The 25,834-nt window shown below is 37.3% G+C and overlaps 1 protein-coding gene and 2 long non-coding RNA genes across 3 annotated transcripts; 1 reads left to right on the top strand and 2 right to left on the bottom strand.

Moving 5' to 3' along the window:
- Positions 1–3,674: 3,674 nt before the first annotated feature.
- LOC113358915 lies at positions 3,675–6,725 on the bottom strand. Its single transcript, XM_026602628.1, has 5 exons — positions 6,513–6,725; positions 5,974–6,111; positions 5,106–5,515; positions 4,026–4,567; positions 3,675–3,769 (listed from the first exon to the last, which is right to left on the bottom strand). The coding sequence occupies exons 1-5, from the start codon at positions 6,723–6,725 to the stop codon at positions 3,675–3,677; spliced, it is 1,398 nt and encodes a 465-aa protein (XP_026458413.1).
- A 186-nt stretch (positions 6,726–6,911) lies between these two features.
- LOC113360858 lies at positions 6,912–8,392 on the bottom strand. The gene is made up of 4 exons (XR_003364835.1): positions 8,359–8,392; positions 8,161–8,226; positions 7,950–8,028; positions 6,912–6,940 (listed from the first exon to the last, which is right to left on the bottom strand). It is a non-coding gene; the product is annotated as an uncharacterized LOC113360858 (long non-coding RNA).
- Positions 8,393–17,797: 9,405 nt separating this feature from the next.
- On the top strand, positions 17,798–18,614 carry LOC113360857. The gene is made up of 2 exons (XR_003364834.1): positions 17,798–18,230; positions 18,360–18,614. It is a non-coding gene; the product is annotated as an uncharacterized LOC113360857 (long non-coding RNA).
- Positions 18,615–25,834: the final 7,220 nt, after the last annotated feature.

Genomic DNA, 25,834 nt, shown 5'->3' with positions numbered 1-25,834 from the left:
ATTTGCTGCATGCATCAAAGGGTACCGGTTTTGTCGTCCAATGGTATACTTGGATACTACTTTCCTAACTGGTCCATTCAAAGGTTGCTTGATGGCAGCTACTGGGATCAATGGTGGTAAAGGTATGTTTTTTCTATGTGTTTTTTTTTTATGAACAACTTCAGTTGACAAATAACTAACAGTTACACATGTGTAACTATCAGTTACACATTACTTTACTCAGTGTGTAACTAAGAAAACAGCATCTGTAACCTTAAGTTACATATTTGTTTTAGCATGTGTAACCTTAAGTTACATATTTGTTTTAGCATGTGTGGAACTTATTATTCTTTCGATTCTGCACAATTTTTTTTGTAGGATTTTTCCCCCTTGCTTTTGCACTAGTCGATTCTGAGACGATCGACAACTGGGAGTGGTTTTTAAGGAATTTGAAAGAAGTTGTTGGTGATGGGAGGCCAATCACCTTCCTTTCGGATCGCCATGAAGGACTCTTGCAAGGTGTTCCACTTGTTTATCCAGATGGGTTCCACAGCTTCTGCTACTATCATTTGACGAAGAATATACCCATCACTGCAACAGATCCTAGGTACTCACTTGTGATGGACCATTTCCGAGAGGCGACATACGCACTCTCACCTGAAAACCATGCGAAAGCCATACAGAAGATTAGAGATTTGAACTGCGATTGGGTGGCTGATTACATCGAGACAATCCCACCTGAAGCATATGCGAATGCCTATTTCAAAGGTTGTCGGTATGGACGAACATCTAGTACTCTAGCAGAATCAGTCAATAGCTGGGTTCTGGTTCACAAGAAGATGCCTGCATCTGCTCTTCTTGATCAGGTTAATTGAGTGTGTGTGTCTGTTTTGTTGTTTTGTTGTCTTTTTATTTCATGTTTTGTCACTTTATGCATTGATGAGTTTTTTCTCCTTTTCAGATTAGGAGGAAAATAATGTGTTTGATGGCGGAGCATCGTGAAATTGGTGCTAATATGATGACTCCATTAACCCCTGAGTATGAAGAAAATCTTGTGGCTCTTCAAGATGAAGGTTTGGCTTGGGAAGTATTGGTTGCTAGTCCTACCGTGTTTGAAGTTATTAGTGAAAGGTCTCACATGGTGGACCTCGAACACGAGACTTGCACCTGTCAAAGGTTTGGTTTCTTATGCTTTTTTCTTCTCTTTGTATGTTCTTTTTTTTAAGAATGTGTATATATACACTTTACATTAGATATATGCATGTGTTAATAATAGTTACAAATTTATTTTGCAAGTGTAACTTAAAGATACACATCCTGTACATGCACCTGTAGCTAGCTAATTTTGAGTGTTTTATGATTTGTATGTGCAACTAACTGATTTTTGATTTGTTTTTTGTTTTCTTCCAGGTGGCGCGTATATGGTTTTCCTTGTGCTCATGCTCTTGCAGCCATACGCAAGATTAAATGTGAGGCTATTGATTTCATTTCACCGTATTTTACAAGCGACTATTTTAGGAAGACTTATATGCATGCCATCCAGCCGATTCCCAACTACAACATGCCTGTTGAATATCATCCAGACGACACCGTCAACCCACCTACCGTGAAGAAGCAACCAGGTAGACCACCAGGGAAAAGGATTATAAGTAAACACGAGAAGAAGGTGAAGAGGAAAGTTCATTGCAGCAACTGCAAGGAAACATGTCACAACAAGGCAGGTTGCAGGAATCCTCGGAAGTTCACACCCCACTAGCTTGAGCCTAACAAAATTCATTTCTGCAACTAATGATTTGATTGTTATTTATCTTTGATTATTTGTTTTTTTAGTTTTCTTCATGTTGGTTTTCATGGACCAAACGTTTTTATTTTTCTTCAACGTTGATTATGTGTAAGGATGATTCATTCAGATTTTATATTTTGTCAGTTCACAGTTGAAATGCATTTTATTCTATTTTTGATTTATTGTATACGTCTGATCAGTGGTCAAATGCTTTCTGTAACTTTTGTTTACACTCAAATATATGGATGTGTAACCGGAAGTTACACTGCTGTGAATGCATGTGTAACATTAGCTTACACATGATAAATTATTGTGTAACTTCAATTTACACTCAAATATATGGATGTGTAACATTAGATTACACATGATAAATGTATATGTAAACTCAGGTTACACTTTCTGCATCAAATTAAGATGTGTAGTTACTTAACCTGTTGCATACTTTCTGAAACCTGTACACACAGCAGTAGTAGTTCTAACAAGATAAAAGTTTTTAATTCAAAGAATTTCAACCCAAAAATATTTTGCAAAACTAAGAACTGCTAAAATCTACTAACTGACGAAATTTAAAAGTTTCTAACAACATATTTTCCAAGTCTAACATCTGTTTGTGGCTAACAACATATTTGCGAGTATAGAATTTTTTCTAATCCTAATGACTGCTTTACACATCTCTAGATGGATCCAAAAGAATCTTGTATAGCATGCTTCCTCTCATGCGGTTCAGCTTGTCAGTCCACCATAGCATCATAGTTGAGGTTAATTTTTTGTCAAGTGGTTTATTCTTCATCCTGATCTTCATGTAATTGCATACACATGGAAGACAATCAGGAATTGTACCTTGTGGGGGCGCATTGAGATTCTTGGCATTTTCATTCATCCCAAGAGCAAAAGGACAGCGGAGTCTCAGTTCTGTAGTAATTGCAAATGCATATTTCTTGGCTTGAAGAAGGTGTTCACCCTTGAGTTCCTTAACGTTTGACGAGTTCATGTAGGACCAAGGATTAGAGCTCCTCAAGTCATACTCCAGCAGTTTGTAGTGTGTGTTGTTGTTGCACATTGGGGCGAAAAGTCTGACTGCATCGTTCTTGTACTTGACATACTCCTTCGCAAGCTTCGGAATCCAAAATTTCTTGAATTCTTCGTAATCCTTCAAGTAAGAGATCTGCAAAAACCATTTGGAATGTCAAACTCACATTTTTAATCAAAAGTTACAAATGAACAAGTGATTATGTAAACAGAAGTTACACATAGGGCCTTGGGTTTTACACTTCTTTGTAATGCAGAGACATTATAAATGCGATAAGATTTTAAATATATCGAAGTACTTACGTATGCTTTTGGCGACAGGAATATCGTCTTGTCATACTTGCTGTTAGAGTTCATCTTCGTCCTCAATCTGCTAATGTAGAAGTCGATGAATTCTGACTCCAAGAAGGATTCTTTCTTTGTAAGCTGTATCATTAGTTCTCCAGATATATCAAACATCTTGCTACCATCTTCTTTGCGTTCCATCCAAGTAATGTCTCTGCATTACAAAGAAGTAAACTATTATCAATCAAGATAACAGAATCAAGTAGTAAAATACAACAATCAATAACAGAATCAAGCCTACTTGGAGTCAAGCTACTTACGTTTTCGTATGAGTATTGAAATATTCAAGCACTTTATTCTTTTTCTCGCCTTCCAGCCTTTCGATAACTTCTGAACCTTTCACATCGTTTCTCATTGTTCCATCATCTTTTTCAGCAACCTCAGCCATTCTATCTTCTTCTACTTCTGGAACTGCGGCCATTTCTTCTTCATTAGCTGTCTTCTTAATCCTCTTTGAATTTCTTTGATATTGTTTCAGATCTTGTGTTAGGATTTTTCTATTCCTCAGCACACGTTGTTGTATGAATGATGGTTGCCTTTATCTTATTGCATTTGCAGCTTCCTTCAGTAACTCTCCTGCAGGTTTTGGAGTTTTTTCTAATCCAAGGCTAAAAACGTTTTCCTGCGTTGTAGCTGCGCAAACAAATATAGGCAGAATCTCAGTAAAATTAGCACATGTATGTAACTTAAAGTTACACAAGCCAAAATAATAATGTATTGTATGTAACCTCAAGCTACACATGCCTTTTACAATGTGTAACTTGAAGTTACACTTCCATTACAAACAAAACACATTGTATGTAACCTCAAGCTACACATGCCTTTTATAATGTGTAACTTGAAGTTACACTTCCATTACAAACAAAACATAGAACGGAAGAGTGGTTACCAGTTGAGGTAGGTTCTGCATTCTCCGTCACTGCGGGTCCATGTTCAGTTTTGTTAATGTTGCTGACGATCTCATCTATCATTTCACTCACTTCAACATTCGTCATATCATCGGGGTTAGCTCCTAGTTGCACCAACCTGTAGGTCTGAGCATTGTCAGGCTGTGTTTGCGGTGTTGTAGCAGTTATCACCATGGAGTCCTCAAACTGTGTTGAAGCAGAACTGTCATCAAAAGTTCGAGGAGTTGGCTGAGTTGGAGCAGTCATAACCAAACCGTCACCAACAGTTGCAGGTGTATCCTCATTGACTTTTGCAGTAACATCATCACCTACGGCTTTTGCAGCTACATCATCACCTGCCCCATCCACAACTCCGCCATCTGCAGCTTTCTTCTGTGCCTCATCCGTAACAGGTGTCTCTTCAACATCTTTCTTCTGCTCCTCATCAACATTATTTGTAGGAGTGGGCTTTTGCTTTGCGACAGGCCTTTTCTTTGGTGGAGTCTTGCAAGTTGTCACACTCTTCATACTTGAACTATATGTCCTGAGTGGTCTTTTGTGCCCCTCTGCAGCAGTTTGAGCTTGCAGAATTGTTGGCGTATTTCCAGCTGCAAGGCTCATACATGGAACTGCACAAGTATTGAAACGAGAATTAGGTTGATGATGATGATGTTAAATTTTTTTAATAAAATTTCAAGAAGAATATATCATGTGTAATCGACTGGCTTGGATAACTAATATGTGTAACTTCATGTTACACATGAATATGACATGGATACCTAGTGTAACATGGAGTTACACATACATCTAACTAGTGTAACCAGAAGTTACACATGCATGTGGCATGTGTAACTAGGGATTACACATCCATATGATCAGTTTACTCAACATTTATTAAGTCTAATCAAGTTAAACAAGCAAGTTAAAAATGAACAAGTAAAATATGAAATTAAAAAGGTTCAAAGACCTTAGTGTCAACTAATTGGGTACCTCTATCAAGTTAAAGAAGCATATTAAAAATGAACAACTACTTACATTCTTCATGGAAGGAAGTTTCCGCGTCATCTTTCTCTTTTTCTTGCTCAGTAATTCCATCTCCTTGTTGCTCTGTCTCAACTAATTGTAACTCTTCTTCTTCATGCTCAGTAGCTCCATGCTCAGTACCTCCATGTACATCATCTTCATGTTGCATAAACTCTTCCTGGGTCACTTTGTAAGGATCAATACCCATTGCTTGCATAATTTGGCAACTAAATTTGTGAACCTTGAATTCCGCTGTTCCTGAAAGGTCCCCTTCTGATATCCCTTCTCTTGCAATTGCATACACTGCTTTAAGCATTGCTTGCTTTTCTTGCAGTTGCTCTTTCAGATGGCTATTCTCAATAGTTTGCGCTTTCAGCCAACTTTGCAGGTCGTCCTTGCTGGGTACCACGGTTGATATACCCAGCTGCTTCTCAAGCTGTGAAAACTCAGCCACAAAGCTAGGAGTTGGCTGCAATTAACATATGGAGAGGTTAAAAAGAGATTGCAAAAAACAGTTGAACATTCTAAATATACATTTTTCGGTTGTATGTGTAACTTAAAGTTACATAAGCACATTTTATATGTGTAACCTATAGTTACATAAGCACATTAGATATATCTAATGTAAAGTGGATATGTGTAACTAAAGGTTACACATATATTTAATGTAAAGTGGATATACATATAAAATGTGTAACCTATAGTTACATAAGCACAGGATATATATACAAACAGGATATATATGTTACATAACCTATAGTTGCATTCACTTGTGTTATCTTTTGCATGTGTAACTATAAATTACACAAGCACATTTAAATGTGTAACTTATAGCTACACATGACAATTTTGATTACATCAAAGTTTTATCTAAATTACATTACCATAAATTTACAAAACCTAAACCAACTGACATATAACACTTACCGAAAACTGTGTCATGTCTGTTTTCCAAATGTAATCAGAAATCTGGTATATATCCCATCTCCCAACCCTCGGGATATCTTCCTCGTGGTTCTCAACTTTCGGGATTAATCCTGCTGACGTGTGTTCAGCAAACAATAACTGCAACATATAAATTTTAATTAGTCGATTGAACAAAAATATCCATCACGTAACACTAAAACTGCTGGAATAGAAATTACACACAAGCTTTTTACCAGTAGGTATTGCACACAAGCCTTCACATTTGACAAACAACTAAGATTAGTATGAATCTCTTCAAACAAGTGCTCGTGTATTAAATCAGGCCACGACACCTTGAGCACCGTATCATAAGTTTCAACGATACTAAGATATTTCGCGTTCACTCCATTGGCATTTTTGTCGCCAAAAAACAATTCACAGCAAAGATAAAGACCTATCAGGAAAACTAGATCCTTTTCATCAACTTTCTTTCTTTTCCCACTTTTTCTCCTTTTTGCCATAAGTTGTTTTATCTTCTCTAAAATGTTTGTCTTAGTCACCGTCGTCTGATGCTTTGTAGATTTGATATCGGTGAAGTATTTGCTGTATAAAACATTGTCAGTCAAATCACTAGGACAATAGTACTTTAACAGCTTCTGACCCTTTATGCTTCCAATCCTCTGCATGCAAAATATACCAGCCAGCTTTGCCGGTGTAGACTCTATAATCTTATCATCAGCAAACTTGAATGAACATGGTGTCTCACAATCCATGTCAAAGCAGTTCAAGAGCTTCAAGACGCCGTGTTTGTTGGTAGTTATCTGTCTTGTTGTAGTTGGTACAGTTGTATCATAGTCATCGTAATACATCATTACGAGTTCTCCGTAAGCAGCTCTCCTAAGATATCTATGAGCCCTATCAGTCAGTCCTATAGGCTTTATCACCTTTACTAAATCCTTTACTGCATTCAACGACTGCCTTAGGTTTCCTGTACACATCACACACAAAAATAACATGAGTCAGTATGTTGTATACTTATCAAATACACTCGTTTTTAACTACAAAATGAAAATCATGTTACAAACTATGTGTATTTTCCAAGTACACAAACTGAATCATTCTATTCTGTGTTGTGTAACCTTAACTTACATGCATATGAAGGTTTAAAGGGGTCATTTTTTTATGTCCAACTATAATTTACAAACACAATACAGTCATAGGTTATATTTTTGCATGTGTAACTTTTAGTTATCTAGGCAATTGCCAAATCAGTTATGTTATTATGCATGTGTAACTTGTAGTTACACAGTCAATTGGCAAGTCAGTGATTAGATTTTAAATGTGTATCTTACAGTTACACAGCCACTTTGCAAGTCATTGGTAACATCTTGAATGTGTAACTCACAGTTAAGATGTGTAACTACAAGTTACACAGCCACTTATGCAAGGCTCATTTGTATGTGTAACTACAAGTTACACACTCAATATACAAACCACAACATAGTGGTGAGATTTTGAATGTGTAACTTAAAGTTACACAGGCCCTTGTTTGCGTAGTTATACATTCAAAAGCATCACTTACATTAGAAACTTTTAAATTTCTTCAGTTAGTAGATTTTAACTACAAGTTACACACCCAATCCTAGACATTTTACAAGGTGTAACTTTAACTTACACATGCATATTAATGAGTAACTTTAATTTACACAACCAATTTTCTATGTGTAACTACAAGTTACACATCCTAAACACAACCAATTTTTTATGTGCAACTACTAGTTACACATCCCTAGGCAAGTCAGTGGTGACAGGCTCACTTGGTATGTGTAACTATAAGTTACACAATCAATATACAAACCACAACACAGTCAGTGGTTACATTTTGAGTGTGTAACTTATAGTTACACATGTCCTTGTCTGTGTAATTACATATTCACAAGCATTATATGAGAAATAAACATGAGACCATGACAACAATAGTTTTCACAACTTAGTACCTGTAATTGTATCATCTTTTCTAGGGGGATTCATTTTTCCTTTCACCATTTTTATTCCAAAAGAAATTTGATTCTGAATCTGCAGTTGATGTAGTAATAAAATCAAGTTAGTTGATTGCAATTCAACTTAGAGTTTATAGGGTTTTCAAACAGTAACATCTCAGAAATGAAATCCACTAAATCAATCAGTTATATCACATCCATGACTTACCTTTGTTTCTATTTAATCAGTTATTTCATGGATTTTATGCACAAACGATTGTTCTCCTTCTCCGATCTGTAAAAGGAATTATCAGTCAGAATGAGTTATGTTTGTTGTAATCTCATTACAAACCCTAGTTCAGAAATTTTCGACCCACGAATCAGTAACAACAGGAATCAAAACTAACAGCTTTAAATCAAAACTTACCTAGTGATTAATCGTCGGAGTATTTCATCAACAGGAATCAGTAACAACGGCGATTTAGGTTTTGAATCTGAAACTGAATCTGAAACTGTTTCTTTTGATTTTTTTTGGTTTTTGAATCTGAAACTTTTTCGATCTGTTTCTCTGATTTAGGGGTTAGCAAATGATGAATAGTTTTTGATCTCGATCTTTGTTTTGGAACAGATTTCAGGAAGATTTCTTGATTTTTTGGGTTTTTTTCTAGATTTCTTTCTGTTTCAGGTGAGTGAGATTTGTTTTCTCTCTCCTTGGAAATGAAATAATGGCGTCTGAACGAGAGAAAGGTAGGTGACGCCTCTTATATACTTGAGGCTAATTTAGTCTTTTCGCTTTTATTAAATTTATTTTTTAATTCAGGGCCTACTAATAAAATTCTTTTATCTAGGGGCCTCATATTATGGGTTATCCATGGGTTGGGCCTGAGCCTAATTTCCCCAAAAGAGAAAGGTGGATGGGATGGGGAGTACACATACCACTGATCTGATATGACCGCATCGTTTCCAAACCCCATTCAACTAGGTGGTGAGTGGGTTATCAAAGTTGCAGCGAGTCAGCTATCCACCGACAGTGGCAGTGATTTTGTGTTAGAACTTACAGGTTGCAGTCAGCTCATTTTTACAGTCCTAAGTAGTAGCTATAATTTTGTGTTAGGCCGAGCTAACATTTGTGTAAAAAGAAGAAAAAACAAACGTTGATGTAAATGTAACATTCATTAAATCAAATGAAGAAAGAAAGACTAACTTAATGTTTCATACGATGATAACATTGGTGTTACCCGAGTTCTATGATTCGTCTTTAGATATCGCGTTTTAGTTGTGCCACATCCTTAATTACTTACTAACCAGGCATTTACTAGCAAGTACAGTAATGTGTTTGCATGAGAGGTGACCGTTGTGGATCATGAATCTATGCTAGCCAAAGCTATTTTGTGGAACAACGTAAAAAAAGAAAAAAGCTTATCTGAACTAATCATTTTTACAGTCGTTGTCATGTCAAAATACCAAGTCGCAAAGAGAATAATCCCTGTTGTTTGTTTTTTTCCCAAACGAATATAAAGGTAGCTTCCACAAATAATGGAGCAATAATATTCGCTATTCCACGGACCCGAAATGCTGTGAAAATTCACCTAATGGTTAATATCATTTTCACCGTCTGAAATAGAGCTGGCAAACGGGCGGGACGGGTCTGGCTTGTGACCAACCCGCGGGTTACGGGTTAATACAAGCCTGAGCTCGCGGGTTGAAATTCTTCACGGGTGGTCATTTATCCCACCCGTGCCCGTCCCGGGTAAAGCTCGCGGGTTCACGGATGCTCACGGGTTACCTGGTTTTTGTTGAGTCAACTCGCCAGAAATCGATTTCTGGGCTATTTCCTTCCACATTCAGGGCATCTAAAGTTCCTTTCCTACAAGCTACAACCTAATTTTATGGGATTGTTTTTTACTTTCTAATTTTAAGCTATATTGCTTCAGTTCTTTGTTAACTGTGCATTTTGTTAGTGACTCGACCTTATTTGAACGACAGGGTATAATTGATCTATACTTGGTGACTTATTTTCTTCATTTATGGGAGTTGAATACTTGAATAAGGAATTGCGGCCACGATTGTGGAAAGTAAGAGCTTCCCAGTAACACGAGGGTTATAGTTATTCATGCTACCTCTTAACATTATTTGGTAGATACAAGGATCCAGTTTATAGTTTGCATTTATTCCAGCGTTTGGTACTGAAGTTTTCCATCATACATTAGCAAGAGCTGTAGTTTACTAGGAAGAGTTCTCTGTGATGACTAACATCGATTTACCAAGGGACCTTGCAGAGTTCTGTATGATGATTTCGTTTGCAGATTACTAGCAAAATACGCAATCCATGCCTACTCCTCAGTTGTATAAATATTTCAATTGCTTAACTTTAATTCAGAAATCGATTACTGTGACACGCGGCCTAGACTCCTAGTGGTGGGGAATGAGCCAGGTTAACCCGCGGGTTTCACGGTACGGACCGGGTTAACCCGTTTCTTCACAAGCCACTAATTATACAACCCGCGCCCGTCTTGTTTAGTTACGATCCGGGACGGGTGCGGGTTTTCACGGGACGGGACGGGCTAACCCGCGGGTTTTGGTTTGGTTTGCCAGCTACAGTCTGAAAGGCCAAAGGAAACTGTTGTTGTTTATTTCTTCCAGGTAATCACACGACCAAGAATGTTAACTTTTTATTTTATCGAAAGAGAAGCAGATAGAAATAAATTCTATATAGAGAGTTAGTTGGAAAATTGGATAGAGGAGTCGGTCATTGAGTCTCATATGGGCATTTATTTATTTTTTTGGAGCCGTTGGAAAGCTGTGTGACTGATGACAGTACCATAAAGAACTAGTAGTCTTTAACAAGAGAAAACCATTAGTTAATTGTCATTAGGAACTAGCCAAAGACAATGTGAAGCTGTAAAAACTCTGGCGTATCATTTACTGCTTCGCTGTTTGTATCAGATGAAGATCATGGAATCAAGACATTGAATTTTGATCGATTAATAATACATCAAAAGTCAAAAATGGTGACGTCCTGGTTTTTGTGCTTCCCTGTTTGGACAAACAAGAAGTCGGAGAGAGCCAACTGGAATCCTTTTCTTATGATAATCTTCTTTGTTTTCAAGATTAGAAAAATAAACACAATTGCCAAGAATTACTTTAAAATTTCAGGGATTTTAATTTAAAAGAAATTACGATCATAAGATGGGACATTATTAGCTTCGAAAGGAAGTGTTTTCCCGGCCAACTTTGCTTGGAATTTATGCAAAAACTCATGATCAGAGAGATTTTGAATCCCAAACATTATCACTCGATCTTTTGATATTTCATCACGTGAATTTGCCAGGAAAACATAAAAATCAACAGTGGGTGGGATTCTATATGACTAGTAGCTTTTGAGTCAGACCCAACTGAATTTGTTTTCTTTTCTTTTTTGGATTTTGAAGTTAGTATGATTCTCCAACTTTGATCATCATGTACACTTAAAGCAGTCTTCATGAATATCACATGCATACAATAACGTACCCACTGATCTCAACCAGGTACTGAACGATTCAATTTCTCACAAGATCGATCTCAACTCAGCCATGGTGCAAATCGGCAATGCAAGCGAAATGGCGATGTGCATCCTACGAAATAATGGACCATCTACTATCAAATCAAAAATAGATTTTACCAAAACTAGTTGCATTATCACAGTCCCGAAATGGTAACACTCAATCAAAGACAATGTGGAGCTGAAATAACTCTCGCGTATCATTTACTGCTTCTCTGTTTGTACAAATGAAGATTTTACTCTTGACCAAAACTAGTGGCATTTTCTCATTCCCGAAATGGTAATTGTTGCGCCAAAGCCTGCGGAAGTGTTAGGTTTGTACTACTACGAGGTATCTCAATATCGCCAAGAACACAATCACACACACAAGAAGAACAAGTATTTAACGAGGTTTAATTCTCGGGAAGGAATAAGCAATTTTATATATCACCGTATAAGTTGGAATATACAAAGCCTTTAGACGAGAAGAAGAGAACTCTTACTTAGTTCTGGTGTGTTTTCTCTAGGTCTCTCTATGGCTATTTATACACATCAATAGGAGTGGACACACTCCTTAACAAGGAATACTTTTCCTACAAGTATAGGATTTCCTAACTTAGCTCTAAGAACAAACCTCTTAAGCTTCTATACTTAGGACACAGGTACTTGGTTTCCTTAACCAACTAGGTTTCCTAATCTAGTCCTTGACCATCCTACCAACAATTCTCCACCTCGGATCATGCATTCTTGCATGATACGATCAATAGACAAAATCACCTCCATCTTTCAACGTTGCTTGAACCATCATTGGCTGCCTACGTATCCTCAATAGGAATCAAACCCAACCTTAGTTCTATTAAATGGCCTTGCTAGAAGACCTCCACCAGGTTCATAAGAATCTTTACCCCAAAAAGGGTCTTTCACCAAACTGGAAGGATGTGGATCAATTTCTAACAATGTCGAAACTTGATCCCATATACTACTTTAGTCAATATATCAGCTGGATTGTCTTTGGTATTGATCTTCAAAAGTAGAATGTCTTATTCTTCAAAAATTTCTCTCAGAAAGTGAAATCGTATGTCTATATGTTTGGTTCTAGCATGATGCACTTGATTCTTAGCCAAATAAATTGCACTTAGACTATCACAATGCACAGGCAGTTGGTCTTGCACAACTCCTAAGTCATATAGCAAACCTTGTAACCATATAGCCTCCTTAAATGCCTCAGTCACTACCATATACTCCGCCTCCGTAGTTGAAAGCGCCACAGTAGACTACAAGATTGATCTCCAACTTACTGGTTCCACTGCTACGGTAAATACATACCCTGTAGTTGAACGTCTTTTGTCCAAATCACCAGCATAGTCAGAATCCACATACCCAAAAAACAATTGATTGTTACATCTATCCTTCACAAACTCCAAGCCAACATTAACCGTACCATAAAGATACCTCAAAATCCATTTCACAACATGCCAATGTCCCTTACCAGGACAATGTATATAACTGCTGACCATACTAACTGCATGTGAAATGTCCGGCCTTGTACATACCATCGTATACATCAAGCTACCAACAACCTCAGCATATGGGATTTGGGCCATATACTTTCGCTCTTCTTCAGTAGTAGGACACATACGAGCATTCAACTTAAAATGAGCATCAAGGGGAGTACTTACAGATTTAGTTCCTTCGTAGACACCAAACTTCTGTAACACTTTCTTCAAATATGCCTTTGGAGACAAACAAACTTTACCCTTCTCTTTGTCACGTTGAATCTCCATGCCAAGAATATTCTTAGCTTCTCCCAGATCTTTCATCTCAAACTCAGATGACAAATTGTTCTTCAAATTATCAATCTCTTTCTTGTTATTCGATGCAATCAGCATATCATCGACATACAATAGAAAATATATGAAAGACCCATCAGGTATCTTATTAAAGTATACACAATGGTCATAGTGACTTCTTGTGTATGTTTGGCCTATCATAAACTGGTCAAATCGCTTGTACCATTGTCTTGGAGACTGTTTCAGCACGTACAACGATCTCTTCAGTTTACATACACAATCTTCTTTTCCAACAACCTTGAACCCACTCGGCTGAGTCATATAGATCTCCTCTTCTAGACCCCCATGTAAGAACGCCGTCTTAACATCTAGCTGAACTAGGTCTAAATCATATTGTGCTACCAAGACCAACAATATATGGATTGATGAGTGTTTTACCACCGGAGATAACACCTCATTGTAGTCAATCCCTTTTCTTTGGGCATAACCTTTTGCAACTAACCTTTCCTTGTAGCGAACTTGATTACCGAAGATCCTTCTTTCTTAGCATATACTCACTTGCACTCTATGGCCTTCTTATCGTTTGGAAGCTTCATAAGAATCCATGTGTCATTCTTGTAAAGAGACTCCATCTCGTCATGCATTGCACCTTCCCATTTTTTACACTCTGCACTACGTACAACTTCTAAATAGGAAGTAGGAGTATCATCTTCAACAATTGGTAATGCATAAGTAATGTAATCATTCATCCAGCCAGGCTTCCTGGTTGATCTTCTTGGTTTGCTGGTTGCTATGGTTTCCGTAACCGTAGATTTTGTATCTTCTACTGACTCTTGTTCCTCTTCATCAACATCGTCACTATCATTTGGAACTTCAGTAGCTACTTCTCTTGCGGACCCAATGTCTTCAGAAGTATTCTCAACAGATACAGACTTAACTTGGTGGAGTTGCATCAATCTCCACCTGCTGCAAAGGCTCACTAGTACTGGTTCTTATGTTCTCCACCTGCCAAGAACCCCAAGACTTTACCATAAACATCTCATCAAATGTGACATCTCTACTCATGATTATCTTCTTCACAACTAGATTCCAAATCTTGAACCCTTTTACTCCATTCTTCATACCCACAAAGATTCCTTTCATGGCACGGTTATCAAGCTTGTTTTCACTAACATGATACCACGCAGGACAACCAAAGATATGAATTGAGTCATAATCATAATATGGTTTACCAAACAATTTATCCATAGGAGTTTTACCTTCTAATGCAGCTGATGGCAACCTATTAATGAGGAAGCACGCATACGTAACTGCCTCAGCCCAAAACGCCTTACCTAATCCAGCATTAGATAATATACATCGTACCTTATCCAGCAAAGTCCGAAATTCATGCGTTCAGCTACCCCATTCTGTTGCGGTGTCTTCTTAACTGTGAAGTGCCTCTTTATCCCCTCATCCTGACATAATTAGAAGAACGGATCACTCTTGTACTCTCCACCATTGTCCGAACGTAGTACTTTAATCTTTCTGCCAGTTTGAGTCTCAGTTGCCTTTTTCCACCTCACAAAGATTTCTAGGACTTCATCCTTATGCCTCATGGTGTACACCCATACACGCCTAGAATAATCATCAATAAACGACACAAACCAATGTTGCCCTCCCAATGATGCATTCTTGGAAGGACCCCAAACATCTGAGTGAACATAGTCAAAAACTCCACTAGTATTGTGATAGTTGTGCCAAAGCTTGTTCTTGTTTTCTTGCCCTTAACACCATGTTCACAAAATGCTAACTTGCAGGCAATAACACCTTTCAACAAGTCTTGTTGAATCAACCTATGCAACGACTTCTCACTTGGATTGCAAGTCTCATGTGCCATAGCTTTGTCTTCTCGGTAGCTGCACTCTCGATGTGTTCAAAAATAGACACATCCCCTATTGTTGTACTCTCAATCAAGTAGTACAAGTTATGATGATGTGTGACCTTCATGATTAACATAGATCCAGAGATTACCTTTAGAACACCATGTTTAGCGACTATCTTATAGCCCCTAGCTTCTAAAGTTCCTAGCGAAATCAGATTCTTCTTTATGGCAGGTACAAATCTTACCTCCTTCAGCTCTCTAACCATACCATCATGTATCTTGATACGAACACTACCAATTCCAATCACCCTGCAGGTATGATTGTTTCCCATACGTACTTCTCCATCAAGCTCTTCAAAACTTTAGAACCGGTCCCGATATGGACATATATTATAAGTTTCTCCAGTATCTAATACCCATGTACCATCTGTAATAGTACAAGCTGATGGTGTCACAGTTAGCGAGAAATCAGAAGCATCATCTGATTCTTCATTACCTTTAGCAATGTTCACCTCGGTATTACTATTATCTCCTTCTCTTGCCTTACACTTGGTACAATCCTTAGCCCAATGACCAAAGTCATGACACCAAGCACACTCATCTTTCTGCAGTCGCGTTCTACTCTTAAAACGTCCTCTACCTTTGCCATAACCACCATTCTTTTTTCTCTTGTATGATGAACGACCTCTTGCAAGAAGCAAATGCAAGGTCTTCACGATCAATCTTCCTGAACTCCTCACTACGCAGTGCTGTAGTGACCTCAGTGTATGTCATCTTATCCTTGCCGTGCATTAAAGCTTTAATCACGGGTTCATACTTTTCAGGAAGAGAGTTTATCAAACACAAATCTTGTTCCTCGTCGTTGATCTTCTCATCGTAGTTAACCAACTCAGCAAGAAGTTTATTATATGAATCTAGGTGCTCGGTTAGGGTTGCACCTCTCTTCATGTTATAGCGATACAAATTTCTTTTAAGATGTATCCTATTTGCCACGTTCTTCACGAGGTATTCCTTCTCTAGCTTTTCCCAGAGATCCTTAGCTGAAGTATCGTGCTGAAGAATCAATCCATTGGGCAAACCGTTTTTCTTTTTTGCAAGTTTCAATGGCACTGCATCAAATTTCTAAAGAGAACATCCATCCATTGGCAGCAGGAGTCCGGGCAAAGTGCGTTTTATTTATTTATTGAAGAATCAATCAAGAAGGGGCATGAGACCCCATGTGTCCTTATACTGGCGAAGGCTTATCATGATAAACAAAGAGGCGGGATAACAAAGATCATCTTTCGCTTTGTCTAGTCCTTTTCTCTGATTTTTAAAAATTATTCAAAGTTATCATGCCTAGTCTTCTGGGATTTTGCATAAACAAGTAACCACTAATTATGGGTTTAGATATGGAACATATGTGTTGACATAATTGTTCTCTTTAGAAAGCGGTTTAAAGAAAAAAAAGGATCATAATTGTCCAAAACCCTGTTATTTTCGACCTCGAAGAAAGATATGAATGTCTTTGGAAAATGGAATGAGTTTTTACACTACATCTACAACAAAATTTACCAACACACTCCCTGCCAAGTGGTTCACTGTTTTAGCTTAGTGGGAATCGAGTCCTCACTTCCAATAGCTTAGTGGGAATCGAGTCCTCACTTCCAACCTAGCAATTCAGGATATGATAAGGGATACGTACGAGTATTATACGGATTTGTAAAATTTAAATTCCGTCAAGGATTCGTGGCATGGCAGTAATACGAAACGGCATATGTATATATGTATTTACAGATATGAATTCGACGTACAAAATTCGGCATATATTATCATGTTAAAAAATCATTTTTAATATAATCCCTCCTTAAATACAATAATTTAATAGTTACCATAGACTATATATATGTTATACGAATTATAATCAGCAAATAACATGCATGTTGGTGGTACTGGAATAAGATAATGTGTGTAAAATTTTAAAAGTCAAAAATATAATAAAAATTGATAATTGAGTGATGATGTGACAAAATATTATACGTGCCTTATAATTTGATAATTCGTAAATACGTGTATAATACGTTCTAAGATAAAAATTCGTGAATTTAAGTTGGGTTCCAGTTATACAGTTGATACGTATGAATTCTGACGGATTCGCCAATTATAAACTCAGTAACTTGTCTTCGAACCTCTATTACTTTTATTCCCCACGGACAAATGGATTTTTTATTTTTTTTTCCTTCTTCCAAGTTTTAATGGCAAGACTCGTTCACTAGATACAGTTTTCATCGTATAATACTCGTACACTTATGGTATATACAGTTCGTCGTATAATACTGTTTCTATATAAAAATAAAAAAGGAGACAGGCAAAGATGGTGACCCTTGGGCACAATGAAGAGCTATATATTGCGTTTAGTCCTTTTCTCTATGAACCCACAAACGAGTTATATATTCAAGAATCATTGTACAATATTTCCTTCAAAGAACAAAAGATTTCATACCTGTTCTTCCGGGATTTTGATTAATATTAATTATTGCATTAAATATATTGATATTCAAAATTTGGTATACCTGTCTTATTTAATTTTCAAAGTTAATGCTTTACCTAAAAAGGTCGCGTAGATAAAATTCATGCCTTGTTTTAAGGATTTTTTACGCGTGATATTAACTTTTTTTACGAGTTATAAAAAAGTTAAGTAAATCATGCGACCAGGAGCAGACATGACAGAGCCAAACAAGTTAAAGATGCAGATGCACATGATTTACTTAACTTGTTTGGCTGTGTCATGTTGGATATCTGCAGTGACTACCACATCATAATCTGCAGCCAACTGCATAAAGCCATTCAAACACTCCTTCAAGTAAATGCAGAGTTGTCTGTTAGGCTTCTTCCGCCTAATCCCCTTATCATAATCAGACACGACATCAAGCGACATCGTACATTCAAGTTAAAGATGCAGAGCCAAACAAGTTAAAGATGCAGATGCACATGATTTACTTAACTTGTTTGGCTGTGTCATGTCTGCTCCTGGTCGCCCTAACCATTCTCCAATGAAACTACTCGATGGGCTTCGACGCGTGACTCAGTTATACTTCCTATCGATTCAACGTCATCTTAATGAGGTTGCTGCTGCTGCAAAGCAGGTATCTCATTTTTTTGTTTTTTAATCATCTGTTTTGCTTTTTTTAATCATCTATTTTGCTTCTTTTGTTTAACTTAAGCTGTTGCCTTTTGATAGTAATAAATGATTTTCTTATGTCTGTCCTTGTCAGCCCCAGGGTGGTCGTAGAGGTCGACGCCACTGAACTGCTAGAAGATCAAAGACTGCGATATATGTGAAGCAAACAGCTTACTTATCGCCTCTGAACTGCTTATACTTAACTGTTGCCTTTTGATATTAATCATCTACTATTTCTGCTGTGTCTTCTACTACTATGCCGCCTTGTGCTTTCTTCTGTAGTGTTGGTTCTGTAATGTTGGATATATGTGAAGCAAACAGCTTACTTATCGTTTTGCTGGTGTTGCTGTTATAGCTTATCCTGTCCCTTTAAACCACACGAGAATGAGAGTCGATCCAAGGTTTGAGGTTCATGGCGTTCCTGGTTGAAAATCTTGATCCTTTTTGGCCGGCTTAACTGTTCTTTGTTCGTCACACAAAATGTGCCAAGAAACTAAAATCAGTCTTTAGGTTCATGAAATTTGAAATAGCCAATCAAAATTGATCAGCAATTTAATTCATACAAAATTTCATGAACATATTAACAATTCAAACTTCTTAAAAATATGACCTAATCGGTCGGAATTGATCATCGTGTTCGTTCAAATTAAATAAATCTTACATTTAGCTATTAGTTCCCAATTCTATTGTAATTTGATTATCGTGCACCAAATTATTAAAGGGCCAGGCTATAAACTACCTATGACAAATTTCGATGTGCCAAACACGACCTTAGTAAAACACGATGTACCAGTTTACATATTCCTTCCACGTTCACAAATGCTCAAAGCATGGTTACCCCGTGGCTGAAGTTTTATATAAATGGCAATGTTGTCTTGTTGGTTGACGTTCAGGACCCAAATAAAAGTAGAAAACTGTTGTGTAAACGTGTCTCGTGGGGTGGCCGAACATTTAAATGTTTTAAATGAAATCAAGAGAATTCGGGAAATTACTCCACCTCCTTAGATAAGGATCTACTTGGCATCTTAATTATTAAGGTTTTACCGACCTTACTCTATCTTAGCCATTAAGGGCTTTGTCGACTCACTCACACTCCGGAATATAACTAGCCATTTAGTTTCACCTTCGATGTAACAATAATAACCCCGTGTAAGAAACAAAAACTTGAGAAATGAAAGCATTCCTTTTCTCCTTACATTCCCAAATTTTAGTTAATTAGTTTAGTGATCTGTATCGTATTGCCACTCGTGCGTATACTACTCTATATCCTAAACTTACAATATATCGTTAGTTCATTACCATGGACTAAATAGGGAATAATCGGTAGCCTGTCATATCACTACATAACACGTTATCAACACGAATTGCTCGATAGCTACGGTGTGTTCGGTTGATCTATCAGAGAAAACGTGAGCAATATCTATAATTGGCGGAGATGATTATTTTTCCTTCCTCAATTCTTTATGTTTTATGTTCATTAAATATGATCTTAACTTTGTACTTACCTATATTATTTTTGTTGTGGTCAGGATACCATAACGGATTAAATTTCGATTTGTATAGTTAAATTGAACTTTATCCTAATTAAGAAGCATATATATATCAACGTGACATATATTATAATTTGTAATTGTTGGTATTTGATTTTCTCATCTTTGATAATCTCCAGAAATTTTGAAATAGTTCCATCAGAAGATGGAACGTCGTGTGGCATAATATGGGTACAAAATGTGTGCTCCGCTAGCCCGTTGGTCTCAGAAGTGACCCGTTACAAAAGTGCTAGCCGTTTCTATTGGCGGTCCCTGAAGCGACCAACTAGGCAACTTTGTCATAAACAGTTTATCCATTTGCGCACTTGTAAACTTATATTTTGTTGACCTTGAAGGTGACGAAGTTGGAGATTTGTTGATATTGTATTAGTACCATATGCGTTTTGATGTTTATCCTTTGTTTTAAGTTTTGTTTATTTTCTTTGCTTATTTTTGTCATTAATAGATTCCAGAAGCAATCCATGAAATGTTTTCGACTCTAGAAGCAGTCCAACATATATTTTGTGCCTTCCTGTAATAATCCAAAATTTATGGGTTCCAGCGGCAATCCGTAAAATAGGCTCCAGAAGTGGTCTACATAAATTTTTGGATTTCAGGAATAACCATAAAATTTTGGGTTCCCGAAATAGCCTATGGTTACCAAATGTTTTTGTTGATGAATTTACTATTTTCCTCTCGTCTATCTTTGCCAAAGGATATGGATTCCAGAAGTAATCTATCCAATAAAGATATGTATGATGGAGATATTTGTCTCAAAACAAGGGAACAACAAGCACAATTTTTTCGAACCATTTCTGTAACCTTGTAGAGGTTTTGGGAAATGTGAAATGCCATTTCGGGTTCGAATAATATGATAGACGGCTCCGGAAGAGCGTATATCATTTTGGTGGTACAACAGTCATCTTTATTAACGCCTTATAATATTCCGGATTCCTGAAGAATCTGTTTAGTTTTTGAGAATATTTGGCGTTACCACCTTGAAATGATAAACGAGTATTTTTATGGAGTATTTTGTTACTTCATTTGTTTTTGTGCCAGAAGCACATCATAAAGAAACGTAAGGCTCTCTTTTATGGGGTATGCCATAGAAGAATTCGAATAGTCGAGTTCCATGTTGTCATTAGCCAGAAGTTTAATGAACCTTGAATTATTCATGCTCAGCATGATCAGTATGGACACCAAAGTTCTACCAAGATGAGTAGACGATTCAAAATGCTCATAGACATCCTTTACAGAACCTGAAGCTTCTATTAGATAAGGATGTAAAATTGTGTTATTGGTCCCTGAGACAATTAGTTGTTAAATTGCATTAACATTAACATTATGGTAACCCGTTGCTGAATCACCAACATTAACTCCTAGAAAGGATTCAAGGTGTAAATTGCAGGACATATTTACTCTGCAATATGAAAAATTATTTCAATACCTTAATGTATTGATAGACACATCTACTAGATGGTCTCTTGTTATATTAACACGTAATGTTAGATTTTGCCGAACTGTTTGTGCAAATCTTGTGGTTGCGTATCCATTTTTGGACTTTCCACTTAAGTCCATTTATCTTGGTGGTAAATTGATAGGCTTTGATGCTTTGCCTCCAGTTGGTGTTATATTGAGCATATAGTTAGCACATGTGCGCACTCGACATAGTCTAGTTGAGTTCTTTGTTTAAGCATCTTTAGTTTATTGCTCAACCAACTATTTACCATCAATTATATCTTGGGAAGCAACCTTACAACTTACGTGTTTGTTCCATAACGTCACCTAGCTATATATGTTGGTTTCGATTCATAAGACATTTAAAACCATGTGTTGGTAATGTCTTATTAAAGACGAGACTGTACTCATGCCGTTAGGGGGAGGAAGTAAACCGTTATAAGGAACAACGTGAAATGTCTCATCTCTTGTCGAGACTGCAGTTGTTTTTGGGTACTTTTTGTGTAGCTAAATTAAAACCCCGAAACTATCATGAGCAGAATTGCCTTTGAAAATGAGGCAATTATGGAACCAGAAGTTTCCAGAAATGAGATAGTAATGTTTGCGCCATGATCAGGAAAACTAAAATGCCACAAGAAGTTGGCATTGCAACCTGCCACCAGAAGTTTGGCAAGAGTAGGGTTGATAACCTTTAAGGTTCTCCCACTTTAGTCAGGGGGAGAAACGTCACCATAAAAGGATGGTGCAAATTATGATAACCTAAAAGGTTTTCCCGCCCTAATCAGGGGGAGAAAGACTGCCACCTGAAGATTACACGTATTATGTCGACAAAATTTAAGGATTTTCCCTTGTAGTCATGGAGATGACAGGAACCATCTAAAGGTTGCAGTGAACAAGATCGACAAATTAAATAGGTTATCTGATTAAGTATTTATCCTGATCAAAGAAAGTATGGCTGCCACTAGAACTGGCGTGAGACATCTTCTTTGTTTTCTCACGCTAAAATATTGGATGTAATTGAGGTGTTGGAGATTACTCATGATTAAAACAAATAACTGCAGTAGCTCTGGGAAAATATTGTTGGTCACTTGCTCGAGGATGCATACACGGGAGGTTGTCTCAGCAGGTTAAATCATGCATCTCGCAGTGACGAAGTAGTGTGTTAAAACACGCTTGAGGCCTGAATAACTGCCTCATATATGCCTCTTAAAAGAAATTCCAATCACTTTTCTAATATGTAGTGCTCTTGAAGAGATACACAGATAGTGCTCGTGGAGATTATCAAAATATGATCCACATTCTCTAAGTTTGAAACTCATTATTAAAGATAAGGAAATCATGACGCCCCTGAAGTGGCACTGGTACCAATCTGTAAAATTTAATATGCATGCAGTAGAGAATTATGTGTGATCTATATGATTGTCGATTACTTATTACAATGGTGGTTATGTACCCATCTGCAGAGGAACATCAACATTGTGATTGGTAGGCATATAATTTGATCCCCTCAAACTGAGGAAGATGATGAAATCTCTCGAAAGAGCGCAATGTTTGGATCCGACTCACACCGTAAAATTGTGAGGCCTGAAAATTACAGGTTGGTGTTTGAGATTAAGTGCAGAGAGAATAGTATTATCGTTTTAAGTGCGATTGAGGGTTTCCTGCTGAACCCCAGGATTGGTTCTGTAAAACGAAAAATATTCTCCTAATATAGATGCACTTTAGCGTGGTAGTCACTGAAGGACTCATATTTCATCTTGTTATGACTAGTAATTGTAATAAATCCCTGAAGGATTCGAGGTTCTCTGACTCAGGAAGCCAGCCACCTGACTTTGTGAATTATGTCAGGCTTGAAATTTAGTTATATATAATCACCATTTTGAAGAGGAGAAATTTATGAACTCCTTTGTGTATTTTATGTTCTTGGTATAAGGTTAAAATCCGGATGAAATGATGATATCATTTTTGGGTTCTTAAAGAACCGTTAATAGCGCTAAAATCCACGCATGAACTAAACTATGAGATCTCATTGAAAAGTGAAACATTTGCTCGACCTGAAGTTCGAGATCATGCTAGCATAGCCTGTCTGTATAGACTAGAGTACCGAAATTTGATACTCATGATACTTGTTGTGCTACTAAATTAGCACTATTACTATGTGATTCCCAAAAGTGGGAAGTGATCGATCTATCTGATACGTACGTAGAAATAATATTTTTTGGTCCAGAAGTACCATATACGAATATAATGCATGCACTGTCTTGTTGTGTTCTAACTTTTGTTTTGCAGGTTACACTTTTAGAGGCTGAAATTGATTCTACGGTATTTATGAGTTTACAAAAGGCCTTTCATTGTTATACCTGAAGTTAAAGCGGAAAACCAAATTTGGTGTGCAATGGTGGAGGATTTAAATGCGAGGTGCACATTGATAATGGTGCACCCGGCGCAAGACCTGCAGTCAATCCTCCATAAACTGCAAATGGTAAAGCGGTTTTCTGAAGGCTATATAATGTTTGCACCACCAGCCGCTTTAAGAAATCATGCTTCAGGGGGAGTAAACTCGTAGAATCTTTGGCTGGACTAAAACGCGATGTACTCTTTTTCCTTCGCTAAGGTTTTGTCCTGATGGGTTTTTCCTTGTCAAGGTTTTAACGAGGCAGCATATGCGTGTTCAGCACCATTTGTACTCTTTTCCTTTGGTCTGGTTTTTTCCCACGTGGTTTTTCAGACGAGGTTTTTAAAGAGGCAACATTAGCATTGATGTCTGCATTGTTATGAACTTTGGGCACTCAGGTTTTGTCCCAATTGGTTTTCCTGGTGCGGGTGTTCAGGTTTTGTCCCAAGTGGTTTTCCTGACGCAGTTTTGTCAAAGAAAGTATTTTGTGGCGGCGACCACCCTCATTCTAAGCTCAGGTTTTGTCCTAAATGGTTTTCCTGACGCAACTTTGACAGAGGAAGCATTTCATAACGGTGATCAATGTCACTCCAAGTTCAGGTTTTTCCCTAAATGGTTTTCCTGACATAGTTTCGGCAACGGGAGTAAATGCATGACTACTATCATCACTTTAAAGCTACCAGTGTTGTACCCTTCGACCAGTTTTTGTCCCAGTTGGATTTTTATGGCAAGGTTTTGACGAGGTAACAAATTTTGTTCGGGTTTTTTCCTATCAGGTTTTACCAATAAAGCTTGACAAGCAAAAATTTTATCAAGAATGGTGGTCCAAAGGGGGAGTGTTGTGTAAACGTGCCTTGTAGGGCGGCCCACCATTTAACTGTTTTAAATGAAATCCAGAGAATTCCGGAAATTACTCCACCTCCTTTGATAAGGATCAACTTGGTATCTTAACTATTAAGGTTCTACCTTACTGTATCTTAGCCATTAAGGGCTTTGCCGACTCACTCACACTCCAGGATATAAATAGCCATTTAGTTTCACCTTTGATGTAACAATAATATCCCATGTAAGAAACAGAAACTTGAGAAATGAAAGCATTCCTTTTCTCTTTACATTCCCAAAGTTTAGTTAATTAGTTTAGTGATATGTATCGTATTGCCACTCGTGCATATACTACTCTATATCCTAAACTTACAGTATATCATTAGTTCATTACCATGAACTAAATAGGGAATAATCAATAGCCTGTCATATCACTATATAACAAAAACAACGTTTATCAGCATTTTTTTAATATTACTGTATTATTTAATCATCATCGACGGTGACAAGTTTACAAGTATTGGATGGAAACCTGGCGATAATCTGGGCTCCGATTCCTTTTTGGATAACAACACCTAACCAATGAAAAAGGAAATCTCCAACAGTAACATTCTCATCATGGCTAGACATAATTCCGTAGCTTTTTCAATAACTCCACCGTATCACTCTCTAGCCCGCCTAAAGTAAAAACATCAAGAACACCAAACCTCAGCCTCTGACTAGTGCATTTTTCAAGGTACTTGGCCCTTTTTTTTAGCAACCGCGCTATCAATTGCCCGACCAAGAACAATATTACGCTCCCAGTCACCCGTGAAAACACCTGTAACATCTAGACACATATGGTGGCCATTGTCCCAACCGTACACAAGGATATCGGCAGGACGTATCTAGACACATATGGTGGCCATTGAATTTGAGTTGTCGCCGGGTCGTCCAGTGGATACCGCATCCGAGAGTTCATCTTCCTCACCCGATATGTGATTGATCAAAAAAAGTTGTGATATTTGACCTTCGGGAAACTGCATTCATTAGTTGAGTTTGATAAAATGATGGAAGATTTGAAAATCGTTTATCTACTTTATAAGGAATATGATAAAGAAATCGATGGATTCAGATCGATTTAATGACTAATTTCGAAGAATTTTAAACTGTGAACTTGTTTGTTTTATTGTAATATATACCTTAATTTCATAAAATTGTGAAGGAAACTAATTTTGATTTTTCCTTTGTACATTCTTTGTGACCGACAAAGACTACATATTGCCAGGCCTCCTTAACAGTCGGCCAATAAATTTAATGAAAATATAACGTGAAAGTGCCAATTTCTACAATGAAGCTTTTTATTTGAGTTAATTCGAACCGATT

Source organism: Papaver somniferum, chromosome 3 (genome assembly GCF_003573695.1).
Source record: "Papaver somniferum cultivar HN1 chromosome 3, ASM357369v1, whole genome shotgun sequence".
Taxonomy (NCBI): Eukaryota; Viridiplantae; Streptophyta; class Magnoliopsida; order Ranunculales; family Papaveraceae; genus Papaver; species Papaver somniferum.
Note: the sequence above shows the minus strand (reverse complement) of the source record. Positions and strands in the feature narration are given on the sequence as shown.